Source organism: Aspergillus tanneri (assembly GCF_003426965.1).
Source record: "Aspergillus tanneri strain NIH1004 chromosome Unknown AapTan_3_pilon_pilon_pilon, whole genome shotgun sequence".
Taxonomy (NCBI): Eukaryota; Fungi; Ascomycota; class Eurotiomycetes; order Eurotiales; family Aspergillaceae; genus Aspergillus; species Aspergillus tanneri.
In genome coordinates this window covers 1,548,185-1,575,980 of record NW_022984630.1, presented here as the reverse complement: position 1 = coordinate 1,575,980, position 27,796 = coordinate 1,548,185, and the positions used below count along the sequence as shown (strand labels likewise).

At 48.8% G+C, this 27,796-nt stretch overlaps 10 protein-coding genes across 10 annotated transcripts; 4 read left to right on the top strand and 6 right to left on the bottom strand.

Annotated features, from left to right (window-relative positions):
* Positions 1-457: 457 nt before the first annotated feature.
* ATNIH1004_004314 (uncharacterized protein) lies at positions 458-848 on the bottom strand (the record flags this gene model as incomplete). The annotated part of the gene is made up of 2 exons (XM_033568984.1): positions 458-647; positions 709-848. 2 exons carry the CDS (start codon positions 846-848, stop codon positions 458-460), a joined length of 330 nt encoding a protein of 109 aa, XP_033427790.1.
* Positions 849-6,427: 5,579 nt separating this feature from the next.
* On the top strand, positions 6,428-7,436 carry ATNIH1004_004313 (glycoside hydrolase family 43 protein; the record flags this gene model as incomplete). Its single annotated transcript, XM_033568983.1, has 2 exons — positions 6,428-6,706; positions 6,774-7,436. 2 exons carry the CDS (start codon positions 6,428-6,430, stop codon positions 7,434-7,436), a joined length of 942 nt encoding a protein of 313 aa, XP_033427789.1.
* A 63-nt stretch (positions 7,437-7,499) lies between these two features.
* Positions 7,500-8,296, bottom strand: ATNIH1004_004312 (BTB/POZ domain-containing protein; the record flags this gene model as incomplete). Its single annotated transcript, XM_033568982.1, has 4 exons — positions 7,500-7,589; positions 7,664-8,008; positions 8,052-8,178; positions 8,241-8,296. 4 exons carry the CDS (start codon positions 8,294-8,296, stop codon positions 7,500-7,502), a joined length of 618 nt encoding a protein of 205 aa, XP_033427788.1.
* A 144-nt stretch (positions 8,297-8,440) lies between these two features.
* Positions 8,441-11,144, bottom strand: ATNIH1004_004311 (putative UDP-glucose,sterol transferase; the record flags this gene model as incomplete). Its single annotated transcript, XM_033568981.1, has 6 exons — positions 8,441-8,622; positions 8,667-8,802; positions 8,851-9,412; positions 9,480-10,080; positions 10,110-11,069; positions 11,114-11,144. 6 exons carry the CDS (start codon positions 11,142-11,144, stop codon positions 8,441-8,443), a joined length of 2,472 nt encoding a protein of 823 aa, XP_033427787.1.
* A 472-nt stretch (positions 11,145-11,616) lies between these two features.
* On the top strand, positions 11,617-13,707 carry ATNIH1004_004310 (uncharacterized protein; the record flags this gene model as incomplete). The annotated part of the gene is made up of 2 exons (XM_033568980.1): positions 11,617-11,762; positions 11,829-13,707. 2 exons carry the CDS (start codon positions 11,617-11,619, stop codon positions 13,705-13,707), a joined length of 2,025 nt encoding a protein of 674 aa, XP_033427786.1.
* A 53-nt stretch (positions 13,708-13,760) lies between these two features.
* On the bottom strand, positions 13,761-16,379 carry ATNIH1004_004309 (uncharacterized protein; the record flags this gene model as incomplete). Its single annotated transcript, XM_033568979.1, has 9 exons — positions 13,761-13,875; positions 13,922-14,676; positions 14,724-15,286; positions 15,330-15,410; positions 15,455-15,629; positions 15,682-15,777; positions 15,827-15,981; positions 16,034-16,231; positions 16,289-16,379. 9 exons carry the CDS (start codon positions 16,377-16,379, stop codon positions 13,761-13,763), a joined length of 2,229 nt encoding a protein of 742 aa, XP_033427785.1.
* A 1,068-nt stretch (positions 16,380-17,447) lies between these two features.
* Positions 17,448-18,482, top strand: ATNIH1004_004308 (uncharacterized protein; the record flags this gene model as incomplete). Its single annotated transcript, XM_033568978.1, has 2 exons — positions 17,448-17,971; positions 18,023-18,482. The coding sequence occupies 2 exons, from the start codon at positions 17,448-17,450 to the stop codon at positions 18,480-18,482; spliced, it is 984 nt and encodes a 327-aa protein (XP_033427784.1).
* A 41-nt stretch (positions 18,483-18,523) lies between these two features.
* Positions 18,524-20,263, bottom strand: ATNIH1004_004307 (uncharacterized protein; the record flags this gene model as incomplete). The annotated part of the gene is made up of 5 exons (XM_033568977.1): positions 18,524-18,730; positions 18,776-19,203; positions 19,251-19,573; positions 19,719-20,112; positions 20,167-20,263. The coding sequence occupies 5 exons, from the start codon at positions 20,261-20,263 to the stop codon at positions 18,524-18,526; spliced, it is 1,449 nt and encodes a 482-aa protein (XP_033427783.1).
* Positions 20,264-21,759: 1,496 nt separating this feature from the next.
* Positions 21,760-23,194, top strand: ATNIH1004_004306 (URC4/urg3 family protein; the record flags this gene model as incomplete). Its single annotated transcript, XM_033568976.1, has 4 exons — positions 21,760-21,921; positions 21,971-22,298; positions 22,345-22,518; positions 22,566-23,194. 4 exons carry the CDS (start codon positions 21,760-21,762, stop codon positions 23,192-23,194), a joined length of 1,293 nt encoding a protein of 430 aa, XP_033427782.1.
* A 380-nt stretch (positions 23,195-23,574) lies between these two features.
* KHA1 (Kha1p) lies at positions 23,575-26,370 on the bottom strand (the record flags this gene model as incomplete). Its single annotated transcript, XM_033568975.1, has 4 exons — positions 23,575-25,032; positions 25,082-25,744; positions 25,792-26,208; positions 26,260-26,370. 4 exons carry the CDS (start codon positions 26,368-26,370, stop codon positions 23,575-23,577), a joined length of 2,649 nt encoding a protein of 882 aa, XP_033427781.1.
* Between the last annotated feature and the right edge of the window lie 1,426 nt (positions 26,371-27,796).

Below are 27,796 nucleotides of genomic sequence, written 5' to 3'. Positions count from 1 at the left end.
TCCATATCTATGACATATTGTTGGGTATAATCCATACTGTTTACCAGTAAAACTATAGGCTCGGGTGAGCGTAATGTGGTATATCGTAAAGAGAGGATTCCGACATATTATGGCATATCTTGGAACTCGCTATACCAGATAATTAAAGACCTATAATAAGATGCAAAGCCGATAAGAATCATATCCTATTCCAGCATTGACCATTAATAACCTGCGTACTTGCAAATCACTGCCTTGAGACTCCACATATCACTGACTCCGCATAACGTCGCTCAGTCATATCCAACGACTAAGCAACCGCTTAGTTGGTATCCCCTGCCAGACCTACTCCGTACTCCTGCCCTGATGAACGAGGTGAAAACGCTTGCATAAATAGGGTATGGATGACTATAGACATTAAACAACATCGCTTAACCAAGGAAAAAAAAAAACATAATAATAATACGAAAAGTTAAGATCAGCCCGTTATCGGCTTCAAACTCTGCGTCGGTCGCAACTCCCTCGACCGTCGCGTCTTGACGAAGATGATGGCAACGAGGACCACGAAGATGGGAATGATGCACGCGGTGGAGAAGGGCGAACGGGCATGGAATCGTTTTACCGGATCATCTCGGGAGAAGTAGATCTGGGGTTCGGAGAAGGGAGGCCTATCAATTCATCTTATCAGTATTTCCCCTCATATAATAAATAAATAAGCTGTGAACGTACTTGTATTCCAAGGAGGATTCCATCTGGCTGTCGTGACGAACATTGGCGCCGTAGTCTGGTTCCGGGGCGAGTTTGTGCTCTGGATTCGACTCCCGGAGCCAGCGTTCGTAATCCGTATTTGGACGGACGGTGGCGGGCATATTATGTATTGTATGTATTATTGTTTTTTAATTGACCGAAAGATATGGATATGGACGTAGGATGAACTAGTTTTCGGTGGAGGGTGGACAGACGCAGACGCCCGGGTGATGGGTCAGGATATAAATGAGAGAGGCATGACTGAGCCAACAAAAGGCTCCAAAAAAGGCCCCCAAAAAGGCAAAAAAAAAAAAAAAAAAAAAAAGAGGGGAACCTTGCTGCCTACACCATATTGAGCTTGATGAAAATAAACTGACACCAAGCTTTGTCCGGCAAGTTGGGGGTGTCTGACTGTAGACTGATGCCAACAACGCGGTGAAAGGATGCCTGCAGGAGCACTGAACTGTCTCAGACCAGGTCAGTCTCTCTGGCACCACAGTGGATCATGCCCAGCCAGTAATAAATAGCATTTTGTCGGACTTGGGGCTAGAGCGATCGGGGATTGCTGCAGGCAGAATAGTTCTGGACCGTGGATAGGGTCCTGGGGACGGACCCTAATTCTCTCATCCAGAGTCTGTTTCGGGTTAGAGGAAGATAGTCATCTCGTTCCTCATTTCTACTCCCTTCGTACTCGGTGTTAATCCCAAGCGGCAGGCTGTCATCGGCGATTGGTTGCGATCACGCAGTTCGACATGTGGCTGACAGTCACCACCAGATCATGAAATGATGATTTCGTGGTTGTCCTTTCCCGCGGAAACCGAGTAATTAATCTGATGCGATCATCATGAGCCATGGCGATCCGGAGGCCCAATACGGAGTACCCTGTCAAGATCGACCCAGCTGAACCCTTTGATCCGAACCGTGAGATGCAGTGGAGAGATCACACGTGGCTAATTATAGATAGTATTCCCGACGGCCCTACAAGTGCGCAAATTTATTGAGTGAATATGATGGTATAACCGACTGCTGTATAGGCTCTATATGTGCTTATAGTCAATGCTTAGTGTCTCCATCGAATGAAATGCTCGCTTACAGTAGCATTTCTTGCTGCGACAAGGATCTCTGATATTCGAATGCGGTCTGGACCGGTTTATACTGAGCCATGCTGGCTATTGGCTAGGTTTTAGACATTCGTGTTCCTGTTAGATAAGATGTTGTGCTTCCGTGTCTGCAGTCAATTTTTGAATCATGTGCCATCAATTTCACGCTTAAAATTAACCGTATTATACTATCCATGCATGTGTAAGTCTTATTATAAATATATTCCGTATCAAGCTCTACTGCCATAATTTAACCCAATGTTGGATTAGGACTCTCCATGAATGGCTACACTTTATTTTGTGATTTAAATCAAGACCAACAATATCATGCACTTGCTCGTCTTATGTTGCTCTCAAGAATAGACTTAGACAAGAACAACCATCTGCCATACAGCCATACATGTCCTTATGGTTGTAGTTAACTATGATTAGAATTCGTATTAAATGCACCTCTACTCCCCACATAGTGTGTTTGTTACATTGGACATCCTCATCACCCAGTTTTCATACTCATAAATCACCCACCGACCATGTACCAGATTTATTCTCTAACAAATGTAGACAGGTGTCAGAGTAGGCAAATATAATATTACTACATCCAAATTGTAACAGCGCTACTTTTTGTGGTGTAGTGGGATATCTGACAACTGGCTCGATGAAAAGCGCTCGCTTAGATTACCAAGTAGTGTTGACCATCCTTGCACTGCCTGCCACTATCGTAACTTCTAGACTAAATCCGACCAGCCAAGCCCGTATAGCATCCTATCTACGGCTCGTGGCTGTTTCACGGTCCAGGGAGTTTTGTGGACTGGGTTGGTGTTGATTTTGGCTTTTTTTGCCGAGTATTTTCCGGAGCTTTCGCGGCCTCTTGGCGAGGGTTTCAACCTGAGTCTAGCGGCGCTACGGATACAAAAATAAAATATCGGACAGGACAAGATATATTTCTCTCTATTCTATATTTACAGGTCTAATGAATGGATTGTAAGACACGGTTGTTAAAGAGAAGTAGGGTTGTTTTGTATTGCTTGGTATGCTTGTGTATTGCTTGGGTACGGAGTCTACTCCGTGGTGTTGCTAGGATTTGGGACCAGCCAAACGCAGACGCTAGGATACGGAGTACGAAGTGTCCTATTCATCACACGCCATGTTGTCATTGATTGATAGATCAGCAAGCTGGAAAGAATTGCCGGTTCCACTGTAGGCAGCGGAATTCCTTGTTGTGCTGTTGACTTTAGAACGTCAGTTGCTTAGCTTGGCAGCTAATGCTATTAGTACTATTGCCATTTTATTTTTATCAAGTCCACCCCACCTGCTCATCACCTGTAGAGACGATTTTTATGGGTCTAAATTCTACAGGGGTTCATTAAACTTGGTAGGTCATGTTAAGCGCGCTTCACCTGACCATATCAAGCAGACAAAGATGCATCATCATCATCATCGTCATCATCACCCATCAGACATGAACAAACTTGATATTCATACATACACAATACTAACTGGATACTGCTTACGACTACCAGACTACCAGACTGATATAAGGCCGCTCCACTATCTCGCCCGAATGTGTCTGCCTTTCTATCTATCATATTGAGCCGAATCGGTGGGGTGCGTGGCTTCGCGGATCTTTCCTTGTTCTCTGTCAGCCTTGTCCCTGTCAGCCTTGCTCATGAGACCGTTTGATCGAATCAGCGCCGCCGCCTTCCGCACTTGCGATTTCGTCTCCTGTCGATTTGATAGTTTGAGAGTCTCCTTTGAATCTCTCTCGGTTTCTCCATATTCAGCCTCTCTACCAGTGCGAAGCCATTCGATGTGATCAGAATATGACCAACATTGGCAATCCACAGATTATACCACGGGATGCTGTATAAGCAGTTGGGGTGCATGATAGAGACCCGTCACAATCTGATTATGGACTGGTAATAAAGAGACATTATACTTTGAATGGATTGGAATTAGGCAGTGAACTGGTTCTGGTTCAGGTCTAACTACCCTAGTTAGCTGTGCCTTATTGAATAGGATAGAGGTAGGTTTCGCATTGCATTTGATACTGGATTGTTATGGATATGATTGTCGTATTATTTACCTTCGGAATTAACTCTTGCTTTTGGACATACTGTCAACCTATCGAATCTCCAATTATCTCGACAAGGATAGCTGCGAAGAGTGGTGACCAGACTGGGAATGGTTCCGATATTCGGCGTGGGTGCATATCAGTCATGATCGCTTGTAATCAGCAGTGTTGCTAAAATGGAATAAATACCCTGGAACACAATGTTACGATACCAGATGGTCCCCTCCAAAGCCATTTTATAACAGCCATTCTTGAAATTGGATTGACCTTAGTTTATGGTAGGTAAGAATTTATCTCTTTGATTAGCGAGGGATTTAGAGTGGAGGCCAAAATAAACAATTCTATTCACCATAGAATTTATTTTTAACATTGATAAATCTGTACAATAGGTTATATAACTTTATCATCTAGCTTTTCCTATTATGGAGTTATACCAATATTACGCACATTTTTCTGTGGTAAGGGCAAGGAATATGCGCGGTGTATCTCAAGCATTCCACTCCCCATGCAAATTCTAGAAGTCTCGCAGACAATTCTTGTATAGTGGTAATAGAAAAATGAACTATCATCAGCTGCCAATCAATTGGGTTAGTCAAGATCTTCAATATCCTTAGTGGTTCGATAAGCCTTCGATACAGAAGTAGAGGATGAAAGTTAAGGGAGTTGCGCTGGATCAGGGATTGGAGCCTAACTGTTTGAAATAGATCGTCACCAGGGGCTGTGTTTGTTGGTAGGTGCAGCGTAGAGCTCGGCAGGAGAGGCTTATCAGCGAGGCTCTTCGCCGGGATTTAAAATCTGACGTAGATTTGACCGCGTCTGGATGGGTAGGTCCAAGGCACTTTTTCTGTAGTTGAACACAAGTTCCAAGTAAGCTCATAGCTTCCCTATGGCGATGTTGCTCTTCCAGTGCGGGCCAGATTCCACATGCTGGTTAGTGTATAGGGGTGCTCTGGCCTCAGTACCATCTTTAACATTTCTAATACCTGCTCCTCTAGCTCCTCAGCTTCCTTCCACAGTCTGTGATTCCAGTATATTGATGCGATGTCGGCCATGGTAAGTAGAATGTCTGGGCCATTTTTTCAAGACGTGAACTTTGCTCTCGTCACTTCCTCAAACAGTATATGCGCTTCGTCATATCTCCCGTCTGCATCAAGGCAGCTTGCCGTTCTAAGCGAGTTGTTCCCTCGTTTTCGCCTTGGGAGCTTTCCGCTCTGGAGCATAACAGCGCGTGTTATAAGTACACTTACCACAGCGCCCGAATTTTATGTTCAGTCAAAGGGAGAATCGTACACAAACTTTCATCTGTCTTTATAGGCCAGTCTTTGAGAACATTCTTACTTCTAAGCCAGTTTCTGGTCGCCAAATGAACAAGTCGATGCATATTAATACGTTGGCTATCAGCCGATTGTGCGATGAAAAAGTAGCTCTTTAAAATTCCAAGTGCATTATACTGCTCAATTCGCGAAGTACCTGGCGGTAGGAGGAAAAGTGGGATTCCCGAGAGTTAATACATGCTATCCTGACAGATATACTGTTGCCAGAGCGTTCGACTTGCGTATTTGCTGAGAGGAGATCATCTATGTTGCTGCTATAAGATTCTTGATTTCATCATACCGATAATCGTCCTCGAAATCCTGACTGAGTAGCTCTCCCGGTGTTTTTAAGCTCTTTATTAGCTGTATGGGCACATGCGTAAGAATAAAGCAAGTCCATACTAGAACATCGTGTCAAATAATCAAGCGAAGTAGCTGATCCCGACGAATGGGGGCCAACACACAACACAACATATCAACAACATAGAATATCGAAGCTCTCATCCAGTTTAAAGCGCACCTTCCGGGCTACCCCTATACCGTTACATGGTATTCCATCGAGCAACATTGATAATCACTCACATCTGACTAGAATATATTTCTCTGACGAAGTCGGGGGTTATAGACAAGAGTTTGAACTCCTTCTATAATAGAATACGAAGGACATCGAATCCATTACAATCTCTGCGATTCGCTCTCTGAATGACAATAAGCGAGATTAAGGTAGACATTCGAGAATGTATACCGTGTTTATCAGATCATGGCATGATATTACCCTTTAGGGATATTACTCTGTAGGACTTCTGACCTGCAAGACTGAGCACAGCCACGCTGACAGGGGCGATGTTGACAATCTGTGGGGACTAGTACAATTAGTATACTTGTATACTCGTACCAAAATTGACCACATATATCCTCTATGTACTCGGAAGTAAAAGAGAATAAATAGATATATGATTGAAACTATAAATATGAATAAGAATCAATGACCTAACATATAGATATATCGTGGTTTGATATATAATATGAGATAAATTAAAATATACATATCCTGTTTCACGATGATATTGACGGCCCCAGATCTGCATCTGATGGGGCTATTCAACGACCATATACCGACGAGGCTATGCAGCGACCATATATCGCGAGGCTATGCAACGGCTATATAGCACGATCCCACTCCCATCACTGCGGGATCAAGACCAGCTCAATCCAAAATGTCTAAAATGTCAGTCCTTCTCACGCTCCTTCTACCCACTGTGCTAGCCGCACCATGGAAAGTCCTCGATGACAACTTCCCCGATCCGTCAGTGATCCAAACCAAGGACGGATTCTACGCGTTCGGAACGACCGGCAACGGCGTGCACGCGCAGATCGCCCATTCGAAAGATTTCACCTCGTGGGAGAAGCTGTCTCACGATGCTCTACCGGGTCCGTTTCCGTCCTGGGTGAAGAGTGAATCTCCTTCGATCTGGGCTCCGGATGTAATCCAGCGGGTATGTACCATGTCTACCAAAGTGTACATACCAAATACATCAAGATACCCAGTTAATGATAATACAGAACGACGGAACTTTTGTCATGTACTTCTCTGCGATCGCCAAAGACGAAAGGAAACACTGCATCGGAGCAGCAACTTCATCCTCAGTCCGAGGACCGTATAAACCCGCACCGAACGCACTAGCCTGTCCAATAGACCAAGGCGGCGCTATCGATGCCGCGGGATTCAAAGACTCTGACGGGAGTTTCTACGTCGTGTACAAAATCGACGGAAACAGTCTGAACACTCACGGGGGAAAGAAGCATCCGACGCCGATCATGTTGCAGAAACTGCACTCGGACGCGTTGACACCATCCGGCAAGCCGGTGCAGCTCCTCGATCGGGACGATCGTGATGGACCGTTGGTTGAGGCGCCGAGCCTTGTTAAACATGGCGATACGTATCTGCTCTCGTTCTCGTCGAATATGTACAATACAAAGTGGTATGATGTGAGCTATGCGACAGCGAAGAAGGTGACGGGTCCGTATACGAAGTCGACGGCGCCGTTGCTCGAGTCGGGACATCAGAGTGACGTGGGCAAGTTGGTGGCTCCCGGGGGAGCGGACTTCCTGCCAGATGGAAAGAGGATTCTCTTCCATGCGTTTAATAATGGGGAGAATATGAAGAAAGGGAGGGGAGTATGGGCTGCTGATATATCTATTGATGGGGGACAAATTCATATCTAGTATTAGAGCTATCTATGAGGTTGGTAGGGTTTCTCAACAATATATCGTTTCCAGGTGTATGGCTTATGTCCACAGAGAGGACAGAACCGGAAGGTTTGAGAGCAATCCCCATGCCAGACATTCGTGCATTTCTTGCAGCGATATTGTGTCATTCTGCAACGCATCAACCAGCCATTCTCCATGACTCTGGCGAAGAGATCCGCACCAAACTCAGGCGATTCTCTCACCACGGCCACAAACTCTTTATTCTTCCACAGGGTGTAGATCCGATCTAGGGCCACACTGACCACGATATCTCGCAGTTCTTGATGTATTTTCGTTGTCATCGCGTAGACCCTCGTAATCACCGATGGAAGGGAGTTTAGACCTACGGGATACTTCATCCCCAAGTAGAACTTCTCCAACGCATGCTCCTTCACTTTCGGGACCAAGTATTTGTCACTGACTACGTACACGCTGGCGGCTAGGAGGTCATCACCTCTCATATAACCGATTCCGTACATGAACTGAAGCATAGCTTTGACAGCTTGGGGATCGTCTTCGTAGAGCTTGACCACGTTTTTGCGTGTTTCCTATAACATCAGTATATTTCCGAGAGTGAGGAGATGGACATACATTCCAGTCTCCATCGAAGAGTAGAGAAAAGTATTCTGAGTACGCGCAGACGAGCACCTTGTGGACGTAGAATTTTTGGTCCCCAGACAAGATGGTGAGATCTGAGAATCGGGGGTTGTTAAAGTACCTGCAATTAGACAGACATAGCATATCAGTCTCTATCAGTTCATATTATAAGTTGCTACTAACTCTTCCCTACCAGAGAAGGCCCCGGGGGATAATTTGCGTCGTTTACACGCAGTCATGTCTGTATGTTGATTAGGAGGATGTAGAACATGGTGTCTGTAATGCTTTATACATGTGCGTATATGGGGCGGAGAAGTCCGGATTATAAGCATACATTCAAACCATTTAATTTATACTGCTATAAACTACCAAACATAATGTAATCAAACCAACTCCTCCCACCTGCGAATAACGTTAGCCCTCTCCTCCGTCGAAGCAAGACACATCTCCTGATGACCCTGCTCGATCCTTGATCTGAGAATATCCTTAGTTTTAGTCCTGGAGAGCGACCTCCGGAGACTTTTATGCAGTCCGTCGAGAGGATATCCCGCCAATCCCCAGATTCCTACTCCGTTAGATAGATTTAAATTAGATATAATATAGACATACCAGCTGCAGGTTTCAATATCACCCCCCCCATCCCCTTACCCACACCCTTGACGAATCCTCCTAGCCCTCTCTGGAGACCCTGCGCAGGGTGGGTGATTAACCCGGTGATACCGTGATAAAAACCCGATGTGAATTCCTAGTCATTAGCACACTATAAACATAAACATAGATATAGATAATATACCTTCCCCGCAGCTCTCAGTCCACTCCTCATCCCCAGCACGCTAGGGATCTCCTGAACCGTCTGATCATGATACAATTTCGGGGCGTTATGAAACCCCTTGCTCAGACTGAGAGTCACATCGTGCGGGATACGAATCCCCACGTTGAGAAGATACTTCACCGCGTATCCGGTATGATATCTAGTTTCGAAGAGAATATGCTGCATAGAGGTCTTTTCGTTTTGAGTTGTGGTGCTTTCGCGTTCCATGGCCGTGCCGCTGCTATCCTCCTCTTTGTCTTCTGTGTTTATGCCAGTGCTGGTTGTCACATCCGGAGATGATTCGGCCGTGTCGTATGCGGTAGTGGATTCCGAGCTGCGCGCGGCCTGCCTTTCCGAGACGTTCTTGCAGCTCGGGAGGTCCAGATGGGAATGATTATGATGACGAGTAACCATGTCTCCGATATCGTTGGGTAGACCTGCGATGCCCGAGAGAAAGTCTGTGACGACGCCGTAGAGAATCTCCGCACCGGCGGTAAATGGACCGACGGGGTTTCTATTTGTGTCGTATTCTTTTGGGCGGTATCTACTCTAGTTAGCACTCACTATCACTCATCATGACAATAGGAAAGGATGGAGAGGAGAGGAGATACAAAACCAAATCCCTAGGCTGAACCACTCCCGTCTCGACTAACACCGACGCTGCAAACGCACTCAGTCTGATTTTCGACCGTCGAATGCGCCAGACAGCCGGTCTCTCCGGACACACAGCGCAACGCAGTCGACTGATATCTAGATGAGAATGGAAGCTCTTCACGGCGTCTCGCACGCCGTCCTCCTGTCTCATAGACTGACCGAGGGATTCTGCCTTCTGACGCGTTTCGTCGCGTAATGCATCGCGGATAGCGTCTGCCAGTTTCTTCGCCGTCAGCTGTTTATATGGCACCGGGGCTGGGCCGGCGCCGGCGCGCGCCACGATAGAGCCCCAGAAGGGCTGGTCGCCGAAGAAAGGAACGATAACGGTGGGACGACCCAGGAGAAGACCCGCGGCGGTGGTGCCTGCACCGCCGTGGTGGACGACGCACGAGACGTGCCGGAAGAGCCAGTCATGAGGCACTTTGTCGAGGAGGAGTATGTTGTCGTCATCCGGGGATATGTCGGCACCGAGGTTTCCCCATCCCTGCGAGACAAGAGCGCGTTGGCCGGTCTGACGAATGGCGTCAAAGACGATGCGTGTTAGTCGCGACGGATGGTCTACGACGATGGACCCGAAGCCGATGTACACGGGGGGGGAGGCCCGGCGCGCAGGAATGCAGCCAGGTCGTCTGGGGGTTCGTAGTCTGAGGCGAGCGGCAGGATACTGAAGCCGCAGACGTCGAGGTGATCAGCCCAGTCGGGGGGTTTGGGCAGCAACGAGGGTGACCAGAGGTAGGTGTAGGGGATGCGCAGTCGCGGAGCGATGCTGGGGGCGCGTAGGGCATCGAGAGGATCCAGTCCCAGCTGGCGTTTGCGGAATCGGTTGATCAGATCGCCCAGACCCTCCCAGATCAGGATCTCGACGATGGCATAGGAGGCAAAGTTGGCGGCAGAGGGCTTGGTAGAAGATGAGGACTGCAAATTGGCCAGCGGATGGGGAAACGACTGAGTGGCAGACCAGGGCATGGTGAACATGACGTTCAACGGGATGCCCAGTCGCTCTGCGCAGCTAAGATGCGCAAAACTAGGTGGATTGGCGATGATGGCGTCGGCGACGAACGGGCGATGCTGGCCGTCTGGCATAGGACTCCATGGATCATCGGGGACATGATGCAGTCCAGTGCCATCGCCCGTCTCGAAACACGAGCGCCAGCAGCCAGAGAAGATGTTATTCATGTCACGCCGACGTTTCCTGATGGCGCCGCTGCGGATGGTGTTCAGACCGGGCAGAAGGCTGGGGTTCTTCACCATAAAGGCCATCAATTCGGCTGGATCGCCACCGATATCGAAGAACTCGAGTCCTTCGCTGAGAATGGGCTCTCGAAAGGCCCCGTGGGTGGCCAGTCGCACGCGATGACCGCATTTTTGCAGCTGTAGCCCCAGAGCAATGAAGGGCTGCACATCGCCGCGTGAACCGACAACTTGCAGGACGAGGTTCAAATGAGGGATGTCCTGGATGCAGGGAGCAGCACAAGGCGATGGCTGGCGCACATCTAAGACGGTTTGCAGCCAGGGTTTGCGGAATGTGATGTCGACTCGACCGTCATCTGGACAGTTAGTGTATATCTATCTATGACGCGTGGATGTATACCGTTGACTGTGACCTTGCGAGGGATGTCCATTATTTACTGTATATGCATATATACATATATCTGTGCAATGTCTATGAATATACGAAATATGAACGATCGAATAGTCAAATATGAGGATGAATTAATTATACGATGCATGATGTCATGACCGAACCATGGTTGTGGATACAACTTAATTATTGACCTGCCTGATTAGATCATAAACTATATTATTTAGTTATTATCTACAGTTATGAATCAGTTATTATCTGAACAAAAGAAGTCCAGACTCACCGCATGTAGCAACTATCGATGCAAGGATGTATCCCTTGCTTCGTCCACCATTCACCATCCAGCGGTCAGGGAAATGGAATGTGCTGAGTTTGATCTATCATCTGGTTATAAACAACTCTTTTCTCTAGTGTTTGCATCCTCAGTTCTGCCTTTTTCATTCTACCCTCTCTCATTTCTTCCTATCTTTATATATTCTGTTAATCCCGTTATCATATTAGCCATATCCATCATGGGCGAATCTGCCTGTCGCAATACACACTCCTACACCGCCTTTCTGCTGGCTTCATGTCATCGTCTGGACGCCCTGCAGGCTGGCAAGGGGGTTCTGCTGGATGGTTCCTCGCTCGACGTGAGTGCCGTCTATGCCGTTGCTCAGTAAGCCTTCCTTCTATATCTAGACCGTGCAGACCATGCAGGCCATGTAGAATACTAACAATATAGGAATAATGTCTCTGCTTCCCTGAACCAACGTGTCCTGGGCCAGATGAACCGCAGCGTTCAGATCCTCGGCGAGAAACTGGCCCAGGGCGAGATCATCTACGGCGTGAACACCGGATTTGGCGGCAGTGCAGACACACGCACGAATGACTATCCCGCTCTGCAAAAGGCCCTGATCCAGCATCACAATGCCGCCGTGTTGTTGCCTAGCGACCGTGGCGGACCTGCTATTGACGGCCTGGCGTCGCATCGCATGCCCATTCCCGTCGTCAAGGCTGCCATGGTGACCCGTTGCAACTCGCTGCTGCGCGGCCATTCCGCCGTGCGTCCTGAGGTCGTTCAAAATATTCTCTCCCTGTTGGCGAACGGCATGACGCCCATTGTGCCACTACGCGGCAGCATCTCCGCCTCGGGCGATCTGACCCCCCTGGCGTATATCGCTGGCGCGGTAGAAGGGAATCCGGATATCTCCATGTACAAGGATAGTGATAGGTCGATTGTTCCTGCGGACGAGGCACTGCGCGAGATCGGTCTCACTCCGGTGGAGTACGGTCCTAAAGAAGGACTGGGTCTGTTGAACGGGACCGCGTTCAGCGCCGGGGCCGCCAGTCTGGTGCTGGTTGAAACGAACCAGCTACTGCTGCTCTCGCAGGTATTGACAGCTATGGGCACCGAAGCCCTACTGGGTACGCGTCACAATTACCATCCGTTCATCGCGGAGGCACGACCGCATCCAGGTCAGCGCGAAGCAGCGGCCAACATCTTCGGCTTCCTGGACGATTCGCAGCTGGCGACCACCGCTTGTCCCGGGGACGAGAACCACATTGCAGGTCTGGCGCAGGATCGGTACGCGTTACGCACCGCTAGTCAGTGGATCGGACCGCAGATGGAGAACTTGGCGTTGTCACTGCAGCAGGTGGAGATCGAGCTAAACTCGACGACGGATAATCCGTTGCTGGATCCGACGGAGCAGCGCATCCACCATGGGGGCAACTTTCAGGCTGTGGCGGTGACCTCGGCGATGGAGAAGACGCTGGGTGCGCTGCAGATGCTGGGGAAGATGTTCTTCGCACAGTGCTCAGAGATGATCAATCCGATGTTGAGTAATGGATTGCCGCCGAATCTCTGTCTCGATGATCCCAGTCTATCCTTTGCGTTCAAGGGTGTGGACATTAATATGGCCGCGTATCTGTCGGAACTGGGATATCTCAATCACCCTGTTAGTAACCACGTGCAGTCTGCGGAGATGCACAACCAGGCGCTGAACTCGCTGGCGTTCCTAACATGTCGTTATGCGGCCGACGCAGTCGAGGTGCTCTCGCTGATGGCTGCTACCTATCTGTACGTGTTGTGCCAGGCGCTGGATCTACGCGCCCTGCACCGCGAGTTCGAGAGCATCGCTCGTGCATCAATCGATCGTCTAACGGCGGAATCCTGCTCCACCGAGGAAGAGGTATCTATCGTACAGTCAGCGGTATGGGACGAGTTAATGGAGCACTGGGCGCGCACCTGCACGCAGGATCTGAGCGATCGCGCACGTCTGACCGCTAGCTACTCAGTCGGCACGATGCTGGCGCATAGCGACCCTACTGCAGTGGCTAAATGGCAGACCCGCGTGGCGGAGACCTTGCGAGAGAGCTACACCTCAGCGAGGGAGCTGTTCCTGACAGCGCCGACGACCAAGTCGTATCTGTGTCGCGCGTCGCGGAGGATGTACGAATTTGTGCGCGAGGAACTGCAGGTTCCGCTTCACCGGGGGATCGTGGACCACCCGACGTATGAGCCGAGAGAGGAGAAGAAGTGTATTGGGTCGAGGATTAGTGAGGTCTACGTTGCTCTACGGAGGGGGGATGCGAGGGGGGTGCTGGTAGGTTGTTGGTAATTACATATTTAACTTTAATTCACATTTAAATTGCTATAATATATGATATGAAACTAAATAGATATAGCGGTATATTGACATAAATGAGATTTAATGGTCGGAATTGTCACAGTGGTGCCGTCGGTCGTGCAGGCACAGCGCCAGATACCGTCGCCGAGGAGGGAGACACTATACAATTAGTTTTTCTTCTGATTTTCTGACTAGGTGGACGTACGTTGGCTTGCAGATGTATTTTTTTATCGTGGTGAATGTAGTGTGAGGGAAGGTAACGGTGATGATTGTTATGGGTGATGTCGTATATATAGTCGAAGTAGTAGGTGTAGATATAGTAGCAGATGTAGATGTAGTCGATATAGATGTGGTAGATATAGCAGATGTAGGGGTAGGGGTAGGAGTAGAGATAGAGGTAGAAGAGGAGGGGGAGAGAGTCTCCATCTTTAAGAGTATCGACTGCTGCATTTCAAGCCAATTGTGCTGTCCATCCCAGTCCCAGTAATGATATACCGGTGTCTCTTCTGGACTTGAGCTGGAACTGGAACTAGGACTGGATGTTGTTGAGCTGGTGGAATTGATAGAACTTGACTCAGTGGTTCTGGTACTTGATCTTGTGGATTTCTCATTCTCCCCAGCTTCTGGATTAGGATGAGGATGAGGCCCAGGACCAGGTTTTGGATGAGGGTCAGGATGAGGTTTAGGAATAGGACCAGAAAGAGGAATAGGTACAGGTCCGTGAAATGGAGGCCCTCCTGGCGAAGGGATAAATCCCACCGGAACAGGTACAAACCCACAGCACAATCCCCAGGACGCACCAAGATCGGATTTAGTACAAAACGTCGGGATAGTGCAGCCACTGGGGTTGCACACCTCACCGTGGCATTTCCATACACCTGTTGGCTGGCGGTCCACCTCCGTGGTGGTCGCTGTGTAGGTGACCTGCGTGGTTGTGTCCGCGTTGGTGATGGGGATTATCTGAGAAGTTAGTAGATTTCAAGTATTGTACATTAAAGGAGAAGTACCGTGAGCGCATTTAATGAGGAAGTCGAAGATTGTGATATAGACAATGCTGGCGTTAAGAATATTGACGATGGAATTGATAGAGGTGATGTAGACGAGACAGAAAAAGTCTTTCCATTTAGCGAACTCAAGGTTTGAGTGTGCGACATGGATGAAACTGGCACAGCACTCGTAGAACTGGTCGAGGATTTCGAAGGCATACTCAATGGCACCAATGGCACCGATTGCGATCCTCCAGGCGGCCAGCTCCGGGACAGTTTACGAGAATGGATAGAATGGGTAGGAGACTGGACGGGAGACTTGATAGGAGACTGCATAGGAGAACGGGTAGGTGAATGTCTGGGGAATCGACTCGGAGACTGGATAGGAGACAGTCCTTGCGAATGAACAGGTGAGGGCTTGACCTTGAGTACAGTGCCCTTCTTCAGATAAGTCCTCTCAAATAGAGCTTGATGAGGCTCTGGTTGAGGCTGATTTTGTTGATTCTCTAGCAGTGGGCTGATTGATCCATCTTTGTTTGGACAAACAGCTGGCCGGTTATTGTTAGGGCTGACCATCCTAGCTCCTAGGAAAGTTAGTATGTTCGATATATTAGCAGAAGAACCCACCTAAAGCAAAATAGGCATAATTGTCTGCATTATTGATCCCTTTCTCATGGTCCCTAGCGAGCTTCACGCAGCGTTTCCACCCTAACATTGTTAGCCTTTGCATTCTACGCTCAAGCTAGGCCTACCATAGCTGAAATATCCGGAGGTATCCGAAGTTGGAAGCTCGCCAATGGCATGTGTGAGCTCATGTAACAGTGTATGATCGAACAGAGCAGCAGCATCCATCTCGGTGTGCAGCAAAGACGTGCTGTATATTTTATGCAGTGGCCACGCCAATAACGACCTGGATCCCAGGTCCCGCTGTCTAGGTCAGTTACGTCTAGTATACCTGTGGGTATAGACTCTTACATACCCAGTACCTTCTCTCCGATGTCGACATGAACTTTAAATACCAGGCACATAGATCTACTTGCCCAAAGTTGCTAGGGCCGTTTGAGGTAGTCACGGCCTGGACAGTTAGCCATGAATTAACTATAGAGATTATTTGGACTCCCCACCATGACTGGAATGTATCCAGAGGTCGACTTGCACCACTTATACGCTGAGGACATAATAACATCCTCGCTAGTGTCCTTATCACAGGCACGGTTTTTGTCATCGTTGCCATTGCAACGCTTGCCTTCGATATAGCGAGAGTAATCGCAGTAGATGACTACGTCATCTTCTTGTTTCACTTCCTGCGACGGCGCGAATTTAAGGACTACGATTGATATATGCCCAATCTCTTTGGTTAATCCGTCTTTGTCCGTTGACAGTCTCAATGGCAAATCCAAACATGTACTCAAATAGATCCATCTGAGCCTGGTTGTAGGTATTATCTCTCAGGGCCTGCAGAGTGTCCGTTGCTGCCTGTGCTAGATCTATGGCGCTGGTCATCCCCTGGCGAATTATATCTCCATACCCTATTAGCATGTCAATATTTCTATGGCAAAGTCGATATGGTGCGCACAGTAACAGACCTAGGTCTTGACAGGGTCTGTCTAGATGCCATGCACCAACCTGGGAAACAAGAGCGATTGTATGGATTATGCTTATCAAACCGGACTGCATTTCTGGTATTGTAGAAAATAGGACAAGGAATGGCTTGAGGGAAGATAGACGATGGTTGTGTCTACAAGACTAGTGGCCATCTTTATACCTCATCCAGACAACTATAATTAACTTCTAATTTCCCGGCCTCACAGGCCTGCTTCACGAATACATTTCTATGCAGCTAGTAGAACGCTTGTTAACCTTTCAGGATGAAGTAGTAACCGCTGTTGTCAGCTCACAAAGTAAATTATAGCCACGTCGTTCGGTTCCATTGTGTCGGTAGCGCTGTGGTGCCATGGATAGAGGATCGTGGACGTGTACATTATTAGACCGATGTATTTCCAAGGTTACGCTCGCCGGTTCGGATATAGTGGACTACTGTGCTTATATAGTACGTATGTGTTGAAAGAGCACTATTTAACTATGACTGTTTACACATTCATTAAAGTCCTCTTGATATAGCCAACTTGGATAAGTAGGTGAATGTTGCAAAGTAAATTGGCCCTCTTTGGTCCTAATGCTGTATGCTAGAATCACATGGGTTACAATAGCTAGAATGACATGATGCATTGTCCGATGTCTTGGTCTAGTCTCAGTATCGTACTTACCTGCTAGCGCCCAAAATCTCCAATCTCAGCTACTTAAGCGCCAGACTGCAGCGATTCTTGCGGTCAGACTTATCCAGGTTTATGGAACGAGAATAGGCCAGGATCTGACCGCAAGTATGGGTGAGAAAAGCTTCTCGAGTTGGGCTCCCAAATGTTTCGTTTTGGTTTCTTTGTTATATACTGGAGGCTAAATATACGACCTATTAATTCTCTTGATTGGATATCGACTCGTCTCTAAGCGCCGGCGACATGTTTCCGCCCCTCCAAGCCTCCAAACAGATCCTACGCCGCAATTGCTCCTAGTATCCGTCGCATCCCACGTCCTGCGTTCAGGGTTGCTTTCACGATTCCCATTTCTCTTTCCTCCTATTTAGGGCCCATGTTTGACTCATGTGCTTTTGCTGTTGCAAAACTCTTTTTACAACATCTTTGATTTTTCTGCATCTAGGCATACTCAGCTACTATCACGTGTTCAGCCATGCGTATCCCCTCTACCATAGGCGGAATGATTCTCGGGCAATACCTAAATTCAAAGAGTAGCGCTAGAACAATCACCAAAAAGCGAAAGCAATACTCTCCGAAACCGCTGCCGGAGACGCGCCCCCGAAGGCTGAGTGCTTCGTCCGACAGCAACGAAGACAAGTCTTTGATTCCGATTGAACATGAGAGTGAAAAGAAGTCGCCCAAAAGCCAATACTTTTGCAAACAAGAGCAATCTAACCTGCTAACCTCTCTCCCGATTGAGATTCGCATGAAGATATGGGAATATGTTGTCATCTTGGAAGACTTCCATGTCGTTCGAGGCCAAGGGCGGCTATTCACCATCCTCTGCTTGGGGGATAAGATGAGAGATCGGTTGACACCCTGTCAACATAAATGCTGGGGTAGCTCTAGCAAGCCTTTCGGGTGGTACTACGGAGTCGCTCCGTCATGGTCCATTGATACGCGGGGCTGTCCGACTTTGAAAGATGTCGTTCCCCTGCTCCAGACATGTCGTTTAGTGTATGCAGAGTTTCTTAACTAGAGTAACCAACGCGACTAACATGATAATAGGTACTCCGAGGTGGTTCACATCTTATACCGCGATACGGTCTTCCGTTTCAATCATGTCGACACCGTCATCAGCTTTTCTCGCACTGTGCTGTCCTCTCGACTCAATGCTATCCGCATCGTCCATCTCGCTCACACTGTCATCCTCTCCATGTATGGTGAGGACTCGAAGAAAACGGTCGCGCCGTATGATGCAAAGACATGGGAAGAGACCTGTCGGATCCTAGCCAACATGGCAACTCTCAGAGAATTATATATCCATCTAGGTGGGCACAGGCTCGATTCTGAGCTCAAGGATATACTCGCACCTTTATATCAAATTCAACAAACCAAGACGTTTGAAGTTTTCGCTGGTATAGGACGGGACCCGGCACAGGTGTACACAGTAGGCAACAAGCCATTTGTGTTTGTTTCGAAGAAGTATGAGGCACTTGATGAATTTCGTGATTGGATTTGCTGTTAATAGTTTCGCTATTATGCTGGACCACGATCTGTTTCTCTCTGTTACCTGTCACTAGTATGCTTATGTCCAATTTGGCTGAATGTCTTCCTGCCCGTATACAAATCTCCCGTCTCCTCCAACCCTTTTCTAGATGTCTCCGGCAAAAATACCAACGCATAAACACCCCCTAGAATAGACATAGCCGTGAAAAACCAAAACGTTCCCGTCGGCGTAAGCGACCCATGCTCCAGCAACATCGTCGGAACCGCCTATTAATTAGCCACACCCAAAGAAAGACAAGAACGAAAACCCACCTTCGACAACCCCATCCGATTTGCATAATGCCAAACCGTCGCAACACTCGACCCTGCAATCCTCACCGGCAGCGGAAAGATCTCCGCCGTGATGATATACTGGATCGAGTTCCAGCCCAGCGCGTACGAAACCCCAATCAGATAGACCATGACGATAGCGCCGATGGCGCTGCGTTTCGTCGCTGGGGATTGCTGTTTTTCCTCCGAGAGAGTGTAAAAAACAGTCAGAAAGATAGAGATGTAGAGGAAGGCGAGGATCTGCATCGTTACTCCGATGTAGAGGGTTCTTCGTCGACCGATGAAATCAATCATGAAGAGGGCGGAGCCCAGCGCGGAGGCGAACTTCACGGCGCCGAATATCGCGGTTGTGAATAGTTTTTCGGATTCGCCTTTGATTCCGAAGAGGGAGAATAATTTGGGTGCGTAGGCTATGTGTATTAGCAGGCACGTAACTATGCTTGTATGTCGGACTTACTTGTCAGTGACGTCGGACCTGACCTTTGGATCAGACACTGCACGGTGAAGATGAACGCGATCCGTTTGAGATTCTCCTTTGTCGTGAATAGAGTCCTCACCGTCTCCCAGAAGGATCGCGTCGAGTTTCCATTCTCCAGTTCCAGTTGTCTCTGCGCAGCGCGGATCTCGTCCTGCACCTCTGTATGCAGAGCAGGTAGTTGCCAGAGTTTCCCCAGCGCCTGGGCCGCCTGGTCAGCACGGCCTCGTTTGCACAGAAACCGTGGACTCTCCTCGCAGAACAGCGAGAAGAACAGGAGTATTCCGGCCCATATGACTTGGACACTGTGCGGAATGATCCATTGTCTGGAACTGGAATTGGGGATATGGATCGACGCGCCCCAGATGGAGAAATACTGCCCTTGTCAGCTTGGCCTAGCCTGATAGTAGTACTAATCCGCTACACACCCCGATCATGATCCCAACATACTCGGAGATCCCAAACAACCCGATTATGACTCCGCGTATCTGTCGCGGCGATACCTCGCCCAAATATACCGGGGCGACGACTCCAAACTGTCCGATACCGACTCCCATGATCAGACGGCCGGCGTAGACCTGGCCGATTGTGTGTGACGTCAGGAAGATAATACTACCACTCATCCAAACAAGACATGAACCTCGCATGGCCCAGAGCATTCCGATCTTCTCGGTCAGCAGGAAGGCTAGCAATGCGCCTGGGAGACACCCGATGGTGACCATGGTTGTGACATTGGAAAGGCGATTAGCCCGTTCGGAGGGGCTCAGACGGCTAGCGTCGAGGCCGAATCTGTTGATGAACGGTTTATCGGCGACGGTGCTGGCAATTAGGCCTTCGTCGAGACCTGTACATATTAGTTTGAGTCGTTGAGGCTGTCGTTGACAGATTGCATACTGACCTCGCGAAGTTCCCGACAATCCAAAGCAGAGCACAGCACACACTAGTCTTAGGGGGAGTCTACCGGGAAATAGGCAGGATGCGTTGTGACCATGCATTGTGGCCCATGGCAGTCGAAGAGAGTCAGGAATGTCTTGTGGATGAGAGAAGATGGGGAAAGGAGGGGCTCATATTTCCTTCACTGCGGACTGAGGAGTAGACACATACAGCGTCTCCACAGTCAAACAGTCGACCATATTAGCAAGGAGATCTAATCCAATCCCTTAGCTGTCTTTGATTTGCATAGTCTCAGCCCTACCCGTGCCGCGGCGTGGCTATGGGTCCCAATTGGCAGGAGGCGATAGGGCTGACGTGGTGTCTCATTTCCAGTATATGCCGAGCTAGCCGTGTAGATCTCTAGGGTACGCAGAGTTTGACTCATCTGGGGGACATATATCCACTGAGTTACTGCTGGATGCTCGACTGTGACAGAAATCAGAGCATGCCCACTGGAAATATTCAAGAACATGAAAAATAACCAAGACTGCCTTATCAATACATTACAGGTTATAACTCCAGGAACAAGCTTTCCCACTGTCCACCCCCCTGTGGACCATGTTGGAACGTGCCAAAGAAGCATTATTGGCAGAAACGCAGTGGAGACGCCAACTATTTTGGTTCTCTCCCTTGTGGGGCGCTATTGGAATCCTGCTTCAGTATGTTGCAGCCTAGCCTTTCGGCTCTGCATTGGATTATGTGAGCGTGGTGGTGCATTAATTGGTATTACAGATTATATGCATGTAGATACGTCACCAGTCTCTTGGGCGTTATGAGCTCGGGTATATTCGGGCTTAATCGCCAATGAGCCAGTTGCTGACGATGAATATTAAATATTATTTATTTCTTCACTTGTTTAATTGGACAATTAACTGTGATAATGCTGTGGATACAATTCAACCACTTACTATTGTCCTAGAGAGTTGCTGTTATAGCCTCTTATGATCCGAAAGGGTTGAATAATACCTATCGAACTGTCCGTTTCCTAAATTATTATGCACCATGGAAATATTTTATTCTTTTCCTTTCCCCCACCGCATACAATAAATAGCCGTAGTTGTACAGTAGGGAATGCCAGAGCATGTATTCGAATGTTGCCCAATAGGAGCGATGTCAGGGGTTCTCTAAGACCAATCCAAGGTTGATCCAGGAGATGGAAGAGCAATAAGGTTCTGTATCCCATGTTTCTAGCTGACACTACAGAGATATGATTGGTATGTAGCAGATGCGCATATCTATTAGTTGTATCTTAAAGTTTATGGTTACTTATAGTATAGAATATGAATAAAAGTGCTCCTGTAGTACCATGGTTGGTTGAACAACTTATATACATACAACCACCCATGCAGGAGATACAACAGTTAATCATCAGAACAACAGAGATCCAACACCCACTGCATCCACTGAATCAAAACCAACAGGACAAGTGGCAATGCAACCTGTCGTTGATTTTAGTCACTGAAATGCCTAGCTGACATAAGGTCCGACCCCGCATCTCTCCATTCTCTCCACTTCCATCTTCCTAATACCTCCCACCATCTCCTCTTCGTTCAGATCAATGATCATGGATCCAGAAATTCAATACATCCTCAGTCTCCAGGCCGTGCGCGAACGAGCCCATCATGTGTTGAAGCTCGCCCTGGAGAACAAACTAAACCACTTCGACTACCACGCGGACCGTCTCGACGACGCGGTCCGGTATGTCACCGGTATTATCAAGGTATTCTTTCTCAATCAGAGCCCGTATCTTCAGAACTGACACTCAATAGCGGGACTACGGTCCAGACCGATATGGTGAGATCCCTCCTCACGGCCGCTGGCAGCACTTCCAAGTTGGCCCCAGAGACCGCATCGGCGTACTCCTGAGCAACTGGGACTCTGCCAAACACGACAAGAAAGAGCAAGCGCGTGGTCTAGTGGATCTATTCCTTGTTTCTGTTCTGCTGGACGCCGGGGCGGGCGATAAATGGCGCTTTACAGAGCCGGATACTGGTGCCGTTATAGTACGAAGCGAGGGCATCGCGGTCGCAACGTTGCACATGTTTCTTGCAGGTCAATACTCTACTGCAGAGTCTAGCCGGAAGGACATCGTACTAGGTTAGAATCACTCCTGTAACAATATCCACAGTACTGACCGGTTCAGGACAAGCCTTGCAGGACCTCAAAGAAGAGGTCCTTCGTGAGGGGTTCCAGATCACGCACGAGAATCCCTTCGTCGGGGTCCCGTCCAGAGTGGAACTTCTAAACGCGCTGGGTCGCTCCTTGCTACGTCTTCCAGACGTGTTTGGACAATCCGGCCGTCCGGGAAATCTCGTCGGTATGTACATCCCCAAAACACCAGCGGCGCGCAAACTCATATCGTAGATTACCTCTTGTCCAAGACGGATAAATCCAAATCATTAGATTTCAACGTCCTCTGGACAACCCTGCAGGAGGTTCTCCTCCCCGTCTGGCCTTCATCTCGAACCCAACTAGCTGGCCACCCCGTAGGCGACGCCTGGCCTCTTCAAGTCCTATCTAGCAACCCGCCTTCGCAGTCGAAATACCCCTCCATCCAGCCCTTCCACAAACTCACCCAGTGGCTTGCCTACTCGCTCATGGTGCCATTAGAGCGTCTGCTGGGCGTGACCTGGAAAAATGCACACATCGCCACCGGTCTGCCGGAGTATCGCAACGGGGGTCTATTCGTCGACATGGGGGTGTTAACGTTGAAGCCCGAGGCATTGAGCCGCGGACTGGCCAGTTCCGGAACGAGTCTTCCGGCGTTTGATGCAACAGCCGATGAGATTGTCGAGTGGCGTGCATTGACGGTTGCGTTGCTGGACCGGGTGCATGAAGCGATCCAGAAGACGGAGCTGGGTTCGGTGGGACTGACTCTGCCACAGGTCCTGGAGGCTGGGACTTGGAAGGCAGGCAGGGAGTTGGCAGCGGAGAAGAGACCCGAGACTCGGTCAAGTCCTGTTTTGATCCTGGGTGATGGGACGCTATTTTAGTGTATTATGGCATACGGATCTAGTAGATTTTTGACTGATGCAATTACATTGTCCCGTTATTTACTTCGATGTCTATATGGCCTGGATTTACCATTGTTGAACCATTGTTTCCTTTGGCGCTGAATCTGTGTTTCTGCAATAGCATATCATGCGAATATCAAGTCAATATAACAATATAAACTGGAAGGATTGGGTGTCTCCTGGGTGTATATCTCATGTATGTTCAGGTTCCTTATGTCTGAAGAACTCGACCAAACCGGCTATGCATACTTTCGGCGATCTTTCTTAGAATAATACTCAATAATGCATATGATTGTATGGTGTTCTTGTTTCAGAATGTACAGTCTCATATTCCTAACCTATGTCATAGTATCAAATATCTACAAATTCCCTCCTCGCAATACTAGAACATGACCCACACGATTCTCCTGTACCATCGCCTGTCCGACAGCCCCGAGAGTCCGACTGAGATCTGTCCCGATTTCTCCCTCCGTCCCGAACGCCGAATCAGCGTCCACCTTGTTATTGCGCCGTCCGACCACCGTCAGGTTGCCGGCTTCGTGTGGTGCCTGGCTCATCTCCACCTTGACCGCCGTCACCGCCACCTGCACCCTATCACCATCTTCCCCATTCTCCGGGACGATCCGTTTGAACACAACGCGAGATGTCAGTTCTTCCGACAGCGAGTCGCGCATGGCGTTGAAAAAATTCGAGTCCGATTCGGTTTCCTGCACGGTGAAGACCGGCTGCGTCCTGCTACTCTTACCCACTTCACTACCACCCGACGCGGACAGTGGGGACGATGCCACATTGATGTAGATAATGGTAGCGGTCACTTGGTCATTCTGCGCCAGCTGCAATACAAAGCGCAGGGCAAATCGGTCGTCGTCGCCACCAAAAAATGGAAATACAATGTGGTGCGAGCGTGCGGCCGCCGGAGCAGTATTCCATAATGACCCGCGGGTGCTGAGAGCGCCGAGAGATTGCTTGGACCGCAGGGACCGGCGCAATCCTCCCGCGAATGGGCTACGTTCGACGAGGACCCCCACGTTGCAGGAGGTCTGGTCCAGCACCTTGGATACAAAGGCCGTATAGGGTCCGTTGGCGAACCGGTTCGCCTCCTCTAGACCCAACCCACTCTGGTACTCACTCATGGTTCCTGTCTCACTCCACGGCAGCAGAAGCAGATCGCTGGATTCCTGACGAGCCATACCAACGACCGTGTCGGCGAAGGAATATTCGGGAACAACGGACACGCCTGCCATGATGGAAATGTCATGCCATTGGCCAAATGCGCGGAAGGTGTTGACTACGGGGTCCCATAGAGTGTATTCATCGATCTCTGATACTTTCATGACACTCGAGTCTCGGTCGGTCAGTTCGATCAGGCGAACCCCATGCAGCTGCAGGGCGGGGGATTTCTCCACATCCGTTGCGGACTCCTCTGCGGCCGGCTCTGATGATGCCCTGATGGATCTTCTTTTGTCGGGGTGAATCTTCGGAGCCAAGGGTTGTGCGAGATTACTAGGTCCCAATAGTGCTACCAATGTGCAGATGCTAGACAGGCCATCCAATCGTAGATAGACGAGAAGCTTTTGCACTGCATTGCCTTGCTGCCCCTCTTTGGCCACCGCCACACTGTCCACACGGGCATCAGTTTGAATCGGATTGCCATCCCAGTCGATTTCACCCCGACGCCAACGGTCTACCTTATCTTGGTACCATTTGGGATACAACCATGTTGTTAACGGGGTGGTCGCGAATGTTGTCACTAACGCCATTACCACGAACATGGTAAAGGTACGTCTACTGAGGATATGGGCTTGCAGACCAATATTCTTTTGGCTGGTTAGCGGACTCTCCAAATGTAAGCCAGCGGTTACATACCAAGACGATCAGCTCAACTAGACCTTTGCAGCTCATCAACACTCCAATAGAGAAGCTTTCGCGCCAAAGCAGCCCGCACATTCGGGAGGCACCAGCACCACCTACGACCTTGGCAATGAAAGCGATCGCAATGATGCCAAACACGTAGCCCCAGACCTCGCCATTGTCAAGCAGCCCTAGGTTCGTCTGCAGGCCAGAGAGGGTGAAGTAAAGTGGTAGAAAGAGAGTGGCTACCAAATCTTCGATTTTCTCGGTTAGTTTTATGGCAAACCCACCTTCATGAGGACAGAGAAGGCCGATAAGGAATCCGCCAAAAATGGCATGCACACCGATGACCTGCGTGAAGAATGCCGAGGCGAGCGCTATTAGAAGAGTCAGAGCCACCACGGACTGACTGGGCCCTTTTTGCAGACTTCCAGTCTTTCTGAGGAAGCGCAGGAAGAGAGGACGGAACACGAAAGACAGAAACAATACATATCCCACGCAGACAAGGAGCACATAGAGAGCAGTCAACCCGGTGCCGGCATTGACCAAGGCGACACACAGGGCAAGGAGGATCCAACCCACAACGTCATTGCCGACGCCCGCGGACAACACGATAACTCCTACATTGGTGCCAAGCAGTTTCAATTCCGTCAAAATACGACATAGAACGGGAAAGGCCTACTACTGGTTAACCCACGATCCAGCACACTGATGACTGAACGTACTGTAATGGCCATGGCAATACCGATGAAGAGAAGATAGGTACCGAAGTTAATGCTGACGGTGCCGGGCTCATCGCGGAAGCTATTGTACAGACCATAAGAGATGGCGCAGCCAAGACCAAACGGTAAGATCATGCCCGCAGCTGACACACTGACCGCTACCCGCCAATTGCTGACGAGAAACCGAAGATCGGTCTCGAGGCCTACGAGGAAGAGGAAGAGCACCAGACCCAAATTCGCGACAAGATTTAGGTTGGGAATGGACTCGGCCGGAAAGATGGCATCAGTAAAGCCGGGGATACGCCCAAACACAGACGGACCAAGCAGGACACCGGCGATGACCTCCGCTATAACACGAGGCTGACGGATCTTGGACAGAGGCCAATGCAGAAGACGACAGAAGATGATGATGATGGAGGCCTATTGACCGTTGGATCTAGGTTACGTATTACGGCCTCTCAACTTGCTCACCTGAATGATGAAGATGACGATAGGATTCTTGGGATCGTAATGCGATGGATTTCCGCCCTCTAGAATGCCGCCTTGTGGGCTGACCCTACGGTCGGAGGAGTTGGAAGCCATGATGGTGCGATAGATCCAGGCCAGTCCGACCTTAAGGAAAGATTATAACAGCGTAATGATGGAAAAGGCGTATCGACAATGAGATATGGGGGATGTATAAGGAAAGAGAGAAAGCGAGAAAGACGACAGAGAGCACAGTAAAAGCATTACCCAATGCGGATGTGGGGTTCCACGTGGCTGACGTATTAGAATTCTTAGTCATCATTGGATGTACATGTGACTATATAGTCCTCCTATAGTTATTGGTGGATCAGCCCAACCTGCTGCGACGCCACATTAGATCCCGAGAAACGTGCATTGCATACACGAAGACAAAAATGATTCGCCAGGGAACTTCACTCCTATGATTGCATTAGTTGTCCGTCTTAGCGTTGCAAAAATTGTGACTGTTAACAGTTCATCTATACTTCGGTACAAGGAATCCGTGAAACATATATGTATATGTACATCTCTTCTGTCACGCACTTGCTTCTGCTTTAGAGCTGCTAGGTCTTGGTTACTGTTGGGCGGTGCATACCGAGTACATGTAGCCGAAAGCACAGGTGTCTTTGGACATGCCACCTATTTTAGTTACCTATAGGACGAGGTTCATTGCAGTCTAGTTTCACATAGCCAGTGATAAGTGGACGAGCGGCAATATGGAGGAGTCGAGCTGGCACGTCTGTGCGCGGCAAGAAAAGCTCGCTACGATGCGATTTAGGTTGGTGCGACAGGAGGGGGAAATAGGGTCAAAGTTGGCATTCTCGTTGCTAGACTGTAGAATAGTTAGAGGTACACCATGCTCGGTACTGATAGAATGAAAGAGGCGGTACCATATTAGAACTGACCCGAACATTCTAGTCATCCACGGCTTGCTCAAGAAGACTGAAGAACACGTTAGATAGTCGTGATAGTATATTTTAAAAACAGACATACAGACCCATATGTATTTCTAATTTTCTTAGTTTCGACAGACAACGACATGAAGTGTATCTTTTGATGATGCCTGATGAGCTTCGACAATAGAGCTGGTGGCTGGCAATTTCCGGAATAAGGTTTTAGCTAGTTATATGACACGTCCACTTCCCTCTCGCTAATTAATATATCTGTCGTATTCCAAATGACCTTCAGCTCCTGGTGCAGTGAGGGATCGTCCCTATCCCTTCCTCTGCACAAACATGATTGGACCTTCGATCAAGCAATTCCAGCTGCAAACTGACTCCAGTCAACCATTCTATATCCAATTCCACAGGATGTCTGCCACGTATGAGGCGATCTGCACCCTACGTGTATTGCATAGAATGATCACCCAAATGCAGAGTAGAGGTGCGTGAGAGATTATTTAAATGGTTTGCAGCTCTTCGACGGAACGAGGTTTAATATTTCAGCTCTTTATTCTCCCCAAATTTTCTTCACATGTAGTGTTTAAAAAAGGATCTTTAAAGGG